The following is an 8,589-nucleotide window of genomic DNA, read 5'->3' on the forward strand; positions in this document are numbered from 1 at the left end:
AAATAGTGCTAATCAAAATAATTACTTTAAAATACTTTTTTACATTTATTTGACACAATAGAATAAAACATATGTCATTTAGACAAATTATGGGAAAGATATGCTTCGTAAATAATCCACAGAAAAACTCAGCATTTTACAGTCAAAATAAATACATTTTTCAAATATAACAAACAAATGTGCTGAGCAAGTGTGTAAAATGTGATACTCATCAAGCTTTATTTTAACACTTTTTGGAATGAAGGCCAGGTCTACCTATTTTAATGCATTTTTTATAGACTCATAACACCTACAAATACAGTAATCCCTCCTCGATCGCGGGGGTTGCGTTCCAGACCCCCCACGATAGGTGAAAATCTGTGAAGTAGAAACCATATGTTTGTATGGTTATTTTTATATATTTTAAGCCCTTATAAACTCTCCCACACTGTTTATAAATATTCCCCGCAGAGTTATACAGCATAATCCTTTTGTATTCTCTTAGATATTAGGTAAGATTCATTGAAATTACGTATATAAACACACTGTTTATATACAGTAAAACCTAAGTATTATTTTAAAGATATTGAGTGTCTCCGATATCATATATGTTACAGCCATTACGATAGACAGGCCACCAGCAATAAATACGTACAATGCAAGAATACAGTAAATGTGTGTACAGTGATACTGCAAGTAGAAAATTAATTATGGTTACTCACCAACAATGACACAATGACTTGTCCGATAACAATGAGTTTAGTTTTACTGCACAACAAAGGAGAGCGTTACAGCTCTTCTAAAGGAGCCACTTCAGGCAATTGTGTAGCACTGCCGTTGTTCTTCTTCTGGCAGTCTTCAATCCAAATCCCTAAAGCAGATTCCATCCAGACTACTGCCTTATTACATCCACTTACAACTCGTTTTGCACCCTGGTTAAAAGGACACTGCGTCCGTAGATCTTATATTCCTTTCCTACTTTTTAAATAAAAAGAAATGTAGCCTTCAACAAATCCAAAACGTTTACCTTTTCGGCAATCGTTAACATCTTCCGTTTGCTTGGGCACGGCCCTGAAGCAGTAGCAGATCATTTTGGAGCCATAATGACGGGCTTGACTATGCACAAAGATAAACACAAAAGAGCACAACTCTTTACACAGCGAAACACGTTGATGCTGAATGAGCGAGATGAGACTTCCTGGTTAACACTGCATTCAGCACGCAGGAACTTAACTGCGTGCTCTGATTGGTTAGCTTCTCAGTCAGGAGAACTTAACTGCGTGCTCTGATTGGTTAGCTTCTCAGTCATCCACCAAATAGCATCCCTTGTATGAAATCAACTGGGCTTTTTAAAAAAGGTTGGAAAAAAAAAAAAAAAAAATTTTTTTTAAAAGGTTTTGGGGGGGCCCCTTTGGGAATTCCCGGTTAAATTGATTCCCCAAAAACTTTTCCTTTTGGGTTTAAATTCATCAAAACACATCTTATTGGATTTCTTAAAAACCCCCTTTAGAAACAATAAACCAACTGAGGAAATTACAGGAATAAAAAACTTGGGAAAAAACCCGGGGCCTAAAAAATTGGGTTTTTAAATATTATGTTTAAAAAAAACCCCCTTTTGGTAAACCCAAAAACCCCGCAAAAACGGGGGATTACGTAAAACAAAAAGGGAATAAATACTTAAAAAAAAACAAGGCCTGGTGTTTTCGGCCATTGGCCCCAATTTTCCCCCGGGCCCCAGGTGGTTCTCCACCCTTTATTTGCTTTTTAACGGTTTTGGCTTTAATACTTTTTTTTGGGGGTGTAATTTTGGGGGAGGGGATCTAAAAAAAATTTTTGTCCAAAGGGGGGTCCGTTTTTTTTGAATGTTTTAGTGGATTGAAACTATTTTAAAAAATTAAAAAAAGGAAACCATCTTTTTTAAAAAAGAAAATTCAAATAAAACTGTCAAATAATAAAAAAAAAATTCAATTTATTTTAAAATGTGGTGCACCTATTTGTCTAAAGCAATAAAATTCCCTTTGGGAATTGCTGAAAATTTCTTTAAAAATTTTTTGGGAAACCCCAAAAAAACCCATTTGAAAAAAGGAAACCCCTAAAAAAAATTTAAAAAACCCCCAACCAAAAAGAAAATTTGGGGGGGTTACCTTTTTTTTTAAATAAAAACAAGGAATTTTCTTTTTAAGCCCACCTTTTGTTTTAAAACCCGCAACTACACTAGGGTTCTTAAATTATGTATATGGGAAATACACAGTTTGCTTTTAAATTGATCATAATGGTGCTAAGACATCCCAATATGGTAAATTTAAAGGAATTATTTTTTTGTTAATTTGTGGGCCTTTCTTTACTTTATTAATATTCAATTCATTTTAATGTAAAAATGGGTTTTTTAAAATATAAAATAGATTTTTCAAATTGCTAACTAAAGTGAAGAAAACCATCCGTTATCCACATAAGCCATCGGAACTGAAAAGTCAATTGCTATTAAATGTTAAAAAACACCGGCAAACAAGCGGTTAATATCAAGATCCTTGGAAAAGGATAAGTATACTTATAAAACAAAAAAACGAAATTGAATTGGGATAAATTCCAAACCATGATGTCTAAAATTAATTCCATTTTTAAATTTTTGGGTCTAAATTAAATTTTAGATGCCATCAAACGCAACACAGAATGCATTTTTTAAATTTTATACTTTTAGACGGTTTACCATTTATTTTATGGTTCGCCCCGCTTTCACGAGATGGTTTTAAAAGGGAATTTAGAAAGAATTTTTAAACAAAATTAACGGAAATGATTGTGATGTTGGGGTTTAGGGTAAATTTACTTCTTTTTTAAATTAAAAATTTTAATTATTTATTTGGGGAAATTCTTGGATAGAAAAGATAAAAGGAGCTTTAAAAGCTTTTGGAATGTTTGTTTTGAAAATTGTTGAGGGGTTGGGGTTTATTATTATAATTTTTCCCCCACCCCTTAATATAATATTAACATTAATTAAATGTCACTACATATCATGAAAACTAAGTCCAATCTTAAATCTGTTTCCCTTTTTATTATAGGGTAATAACATATTATCATACATTTTATTATTTTAAAAATTTGGGACCATTAATTTTCAATTTAAGGCGTGTAAGGAAAAATTTGGGATAATCTAATTGTGACATAAATTCCCCAAAAAAATGTTTTTTTTTTAGGGTTTTTGAGGCCTCCGTGGGACCCAGGGGACAGGCCATGTTTAAACGAAACGTTTTTTAAAAAAAGGGGTCATTTTAAAAAGGGGAAAAACATCTCTGTTTTGGCAACCAAAGTTGTTAGTTGGTAGTTTGGAAGACTTCAGGTATGTTCCAATAAAGGTAATTTGACCAGCTTACTCTTTAAACTCTGAGTAACATTAGCCAAAATTATTTTGTACATTAGGCTAAAACAGTGTGATCATTGAACATTTTGTAATTAGATGTATTTAGAATTACTAGCGGTCACGGAAGTCCAATGATCCCCAGTAAGAGCCACAAAGTCCGCTTTCTGTAATGCATCTAATTTTGCTTGCTTTTCAGTGTGCACAAAACCATGCTTTTATCAAGGCTTATTTCGGGTAGTCGAAATGATCAGTCGTAGGAGCGCTTTATTCCGACTCTAACATTTTTGTAGCTGTGATGTGTGCATCAGTGTAATGGATGTACCAGGAAATCATGCATTGACAAAAGTTCCGTTTGCTTGGAATTGAAAGTGTGATTAAATCGTTATTTTTAGCGTTATGGAGTACATGCATCGAAGCTTCTCAGCTGTGCTTGTGCTAAGAAAGGGAAAATTTTAAAAATAGCGTAACATGATTCTGCGTTAACCTAATATTTTTCATCGTCCCAAACCAAGGAGATCGAAGGTAAAATGAATCGGTAGCGCTACATAGTCAGTACATCCCCTCTCGGGAATCGAACCTCGAATCGGCGTTAGAGGCTTAAGACTCTACAATTAGCCACAGCGTGTGGCTTGTCTATGCTAAAGTATGTATTGTAGATCGGGTATATATATACATTTATATATATATACCCGTGTATCGCAGTGGAGAAGTAGAAGTTATGAAAAGAAAAGGGAACATTTTAAAAATAGCGTAACATGATTGTCAATATACAGTAATTGTTTTGTGAGTGTTATTGAATGTTACTGTCATCAAGGATTTGATTATCATTATTTCTTTCAATCAGGCTCGTATTTGTAGGATGTGTTCAAGTTACATTCCGTGTTTGTCAATCGCTGTAAAGATAAGAGGTTTCATTCATCGATTAGTTCCTTACTGCATCAATAAACAGCTCGTCTTCCTTTTATCTGTGATGTGACAAACTGCATGCACGGGTTTTTTTACACTGTCTTCCTTTAGCAGGACATTCACTTTTTCCACCGTGTGCTTTGTTTCCGCAGTAGCTGCACTTATGAATATGATTGTATGTATAAGACGCTTCATATTTTTTTGCTGCCTTCTCAATTGTGTAATTGGTTTTGTTCAGCACTCTTTGGAACTGTTGCTTTTGTCTGTGCACTGCGCCAGTTCCGTGAGCAGCTTGGTGTTCTTGCATCGAAGGTTCCCAGCTGTACTGGTGCCATCTCGTGTAATGTCAGCTAAGACCCGGCACTTAAAAGTTTCTCTCGCAGTTTCAATGAGTTTGTGCCAAACACCACCCTGACCATCTCATCTTCCTCTGCATAAGCACAGTCCTTCACCGTGAATATTTACCGGCAGTGTTTGTATTGGATTGCCGCTGATGGGCGGCCTTATATGGGCAGGCACTAAATTACAAGCGCTAGTGGCAGCCTGTCTATGAACTTAATTTAATATAAACTTACGGTTCACGCCGTGCTTTGTTTCCGCAGTAGCTGTACTTATGAATATGCTTGTATGCATCATTTGCTTCATAATGTTTTTCTGCCTTCTCAATTGTGAAATGGCGTTTTGTGCTCATCGCTGTTTGGAGTTCTTCCTTGTTCTCTACGTACTTACGTGAGGCGTGATGATGTCACGAAACTCCGCCCCGCCATCTCCAACTCAAGACTCCATTACATTATATGGGAAAAATAGCTCCAGTTATGACCCTTATGTAGAATTTGAAATGAAACCTGCCCAACTTTTGTAAGTAAGCTGTAAGGAATAAGCCTGCCAAATTTCAGCCTTCTACCTACACGGAAGTTGGAGAATTAGTGATGAGTCAGTGAGTGAGTGAGTCAGTGAGTGAGTGAGGGCTTTGCCTTTTATTAGTATAGATTTTTCTCAACCTTTATGGCCTTAGGACCCAATTTTACCATTTTAAGTTCCTTGTTGAGCCATGGAAAGCATTTGAAGTTCCCCTCTTCGTGAATCAAGCAAAATTAAAAAAGTGAGGAAAGGGGAATCCCCTTGATGAAATTTACACCATAGAAATTGGGGGGAGGCAAATCACAGAGTGAATGTCAATTGCTTCAGGACACACATTTTTTTTTTTATCTTAGATTTAACCAGATCATCATGCATAACCTTGCATTTTTGAAAAAGCCAACACTGTTGTCCACATTCATATCATCATTAAATTTGCAATACCAATCAATGAGTTGCTTTTTAAAGTTAAAAAACAAAGAGGGGAAAAATGCAACTTAACTAATAGGGCCAAGCAACAACTGAACAGCATGAACTGCTATTATTTCTATAGCTGATGGAGATACTGTTTTTCAGAATGTGATAAGAAGAGAACAAAATGATTAAATTATGGGTTTTTTTGTTAGTAGACATTTATTCAAACCCACTTAATACTGAGACATTACTAATTTTAGGCTTTGATGCCAATGGAGAGTCGAGATTTTTCTAGTATTTTTTAGCTTTGAATGTATCCACTTTAAATCTGCTTTGTAAAATTACTGAATACCGCTTTAATTTGGTGGTCTGCTGCAATTTTTTTCATACCATCAACTCCAAGGATTGTATGGAGCAAGATCATCATTGGGCGGCACGGTGGCACAGTGGTAGCGCTGCTGCCTCACAGTAAGGAGACCTGGGTTCGCTTCCCGGGTCCTACCTACGTGGAGTTTGCAAGTTCTCCCCCGTGTCTGCATGGGTTTCCTCCGGGTGCTCAGGTTTCCTCCAACAGTATGAAGACATCCAGGTTAGGTGCATTGGCAATCCTAAATTGCCCTTGGTGTGTGGGTGTGTGTGCCCTGCAGTGAGCTGACACCCTGCCCGATATTTATTCCTGCCTTGCACCCTGTGTTGGCTGGGATTTGCTCCAGCAGACCACCCCCGCCCCCCATGACCCTGTGTTAGGATATAGCGGGTTGGATAATGACTGACTGACTGATGCTCATCAGTAAGCATCTCAAGAAAAAAATATACAAATATTGCACACAGAATGATACTTTAGTTACTTAGTAGTTCTGAAGCATTCAGGTAACCAAAGGCAATAAACCTTAGGCCCATTGACTTAGAAAATTTCCAGCACAAAGCCAGGAAACTCATCCATTTTAAATTAAAAATGGTGGTACTTCAGAACTTTTCATTCCCTGGAGGTAGTACACCAAAATAATTAAAAACCAAGCATCCCTGTCTAAAGATACCATGCAACATTTTATCACATACTGTATTTGTAAATAGCCTGCTATAATTAAACATTTTCTTTGAATAACAGGCCTACTATGGCCCAAAATCATGCTGTGGAACTGCTGTTAGCAGAAACTAAGGTCAGGCGCCATGACCAGCTTTGTAGCATTAGGTTTATACTTTGGGGCCAAGCTGATGATGCAAAATTCTGGGGCCCGGGCTTAAAATTTTGGGAACCCCATAAGCAGAACAAAATACCAATAGTGTGGTCATCCATGCCGCATGCAAGAGCTGTCCAATCAGTCTTGCGAATTCTAGCAAAAGGACACATGTCATAAATAACTGAAAATTTCAGGACATCCACGGAGTCGAGGAAACACAGATTGAGAACAGTCAATGAATTGGTGCAGCAGTGAGTGTAGACGGAAGGAAACACAACCTGTCCGCGATACTGCAGGTACACGACTAACCTATTTTATTCACACAAAGGGTTGAGAGTGTCTGTAGGCACGACAAGTAGACAACACGGCGCCCCTTCTCACCTGTGTGCCTGACAGCAAAAGCTGCAGAGGTTGACCCCGCAAACTTGGCAGCGCCTCTCAGCGCCCTCCTCTCCGCACAGATCGCACACTAACTCGCACTCCTCCCGCAGCAGGCTCTCCAACAGCACCTCGTTAGCAGCCAGCTGATCGGTGGTCAAGCCGTCCACTCCTGTGGGCGGCAGAGACACTTCAGTATCGCACACCGGGCACAGTAGGGTGACGCACGAGCCCTTGGATCCCTGCCCGCTGAAGAGCTCCAGGCGGCTGATGCATTCGGCGCAGAAGGTGTGCAGGCAGGGCAGCAGTTTAGGCTCGCGGAACAGCAGCGCGCACACCGCGCAAGTGGCTTTGGGGTTGTTGCCCGCTCCACGGGGTCTCAGCTTCGCGTCAGCATTAAAAGCCATTTCTTGAACGGGGATGAAAAGCACTCGCCGGAGTACCGTTTTTTTACTCTTATATTTTTTGTCGCAATCAAGCGAACAAAAGAAAAGTAAGTCAGCGTGGATTTACGTTGCACGAAGAAAAGAACCGCAAAACTGTCCAGGCTATAAAAAGCGCAGAGAAAACTGCCGACACTCGTTACACTTCCAGCTCACTGAGCAAAAGAGCGCCTCTTCAAAAGTCAAGAAACCGGAACTAGGAAAATTGTTTTGTTATTTTCAAAGTTGCTCGATATTCCAAAGTCCGTTTTAATAACTTTTACAGCCGTGGGCGCGTCTCCAAAAAGTTCAACAAGAACGAGTTCTGTAGATCACAGGCAGGCCCTGTGCTTGTTAGTATGCCTGCAGGAATGCGTCAGCAGCTCCACCTGCTGGACGGAGACGGCAACTGCAGGCAATTTCGCCATTCATAAAAACTGAAAAATGCTCAGTAAATGGATTTTGTGTAGGTATGTGGCAATAAAGTTGAAAGCACAGCTGTGGCTGGATCTGCTATGAAAGTGATTTGGGTGCACATCAGTCGGTCCTGCTGTCAAAGGGATCTTCACATATGCGAGAGAAAAAATGCCTAACAGGAAAAAAATCAACACAGTCAGTCACAGCAACCCTCAATCCATTCCGCTAGCCTCACAATTATAAACCTATCCAATCACATAAAAAGCTTTCAAAAAAAAAAAAAAATCGGATTTAGCATAAGCCGAATGTTCATGAGGTAGGAGTAGGGCTGTCTTAACGCATGGGCATACTGGGCAGTTGCATGGGGGTCCCACGAGCATAGGGGGCCCCATGCTAATCTATGTATGTTGTGACTTGCTAAGTGGTTGTGTAGGTAGAGACCCCAGTACACTGCTTTGTCCGGGGGCCTACAATACTGTTAAGAAGTCCCTGGGTTAGGTGTACATAATAAACAAGAATAGTTCTGTGTGATATATAGAAATATTAAAATGTGCGCTTACATTTAAAATTTTAAAATCTAACTTTTCTCGATTGTAATGGAAGTTTGTGTTTTTCACCCTCTAATAGAGGTCCATAGAGGACTGGATCTTATAGTAAAGGATCACTAATCCATATCATA

General features: G+C 38.7%; 1 protein-coding gene across 3 annotated transcripts in view; it reads right to left on the minus strand.

Annotated features, from left to right (window-relative positions):
- Positions 1-7,869, minus strand: part of trim45 (tripartite motif containing 45) — a 67,642-nt gene extending 59,773 nt beyond the window's left edge. Inside the window, exon 1 of one of the 3 annotated variants that reach the window (XM_039743739.1) lies at positions 7,075-7,868. In XM_039743739.1, coding sequence (XP_039599673.1) covers positions 7,075-7,478 — 404 coding nt within the window. In that variant the 5' untranslated portion in view covers positions 7,479-7,868. Of the gene's footprint in view, positions 1-7,074 lie in introns of all 3 variants that reach the window. The other 2 variants (XM_039743740.1, XM_039743741.1) reach the window with 2 other exon arrangements.
- Between the last annotated feature and the right edge of the window lie 720 nt (positions 7,870-8,589).

The sequence above is a fragment of the Polypterus senegalus genome, chromosome 2, assembly GCF_016835505.1.
Source record: "Polypterus senegalus isolate Bchr_013 chromosome 2, ASM1683550v1, whole genome shotgun sequence".
Taxonomy (NCBI): Eukaryota; Metazoa; Chordata; class Cladistia; order Polypteriformes; family Polypteridae; genus Polypterus; species Polypterus senegalus.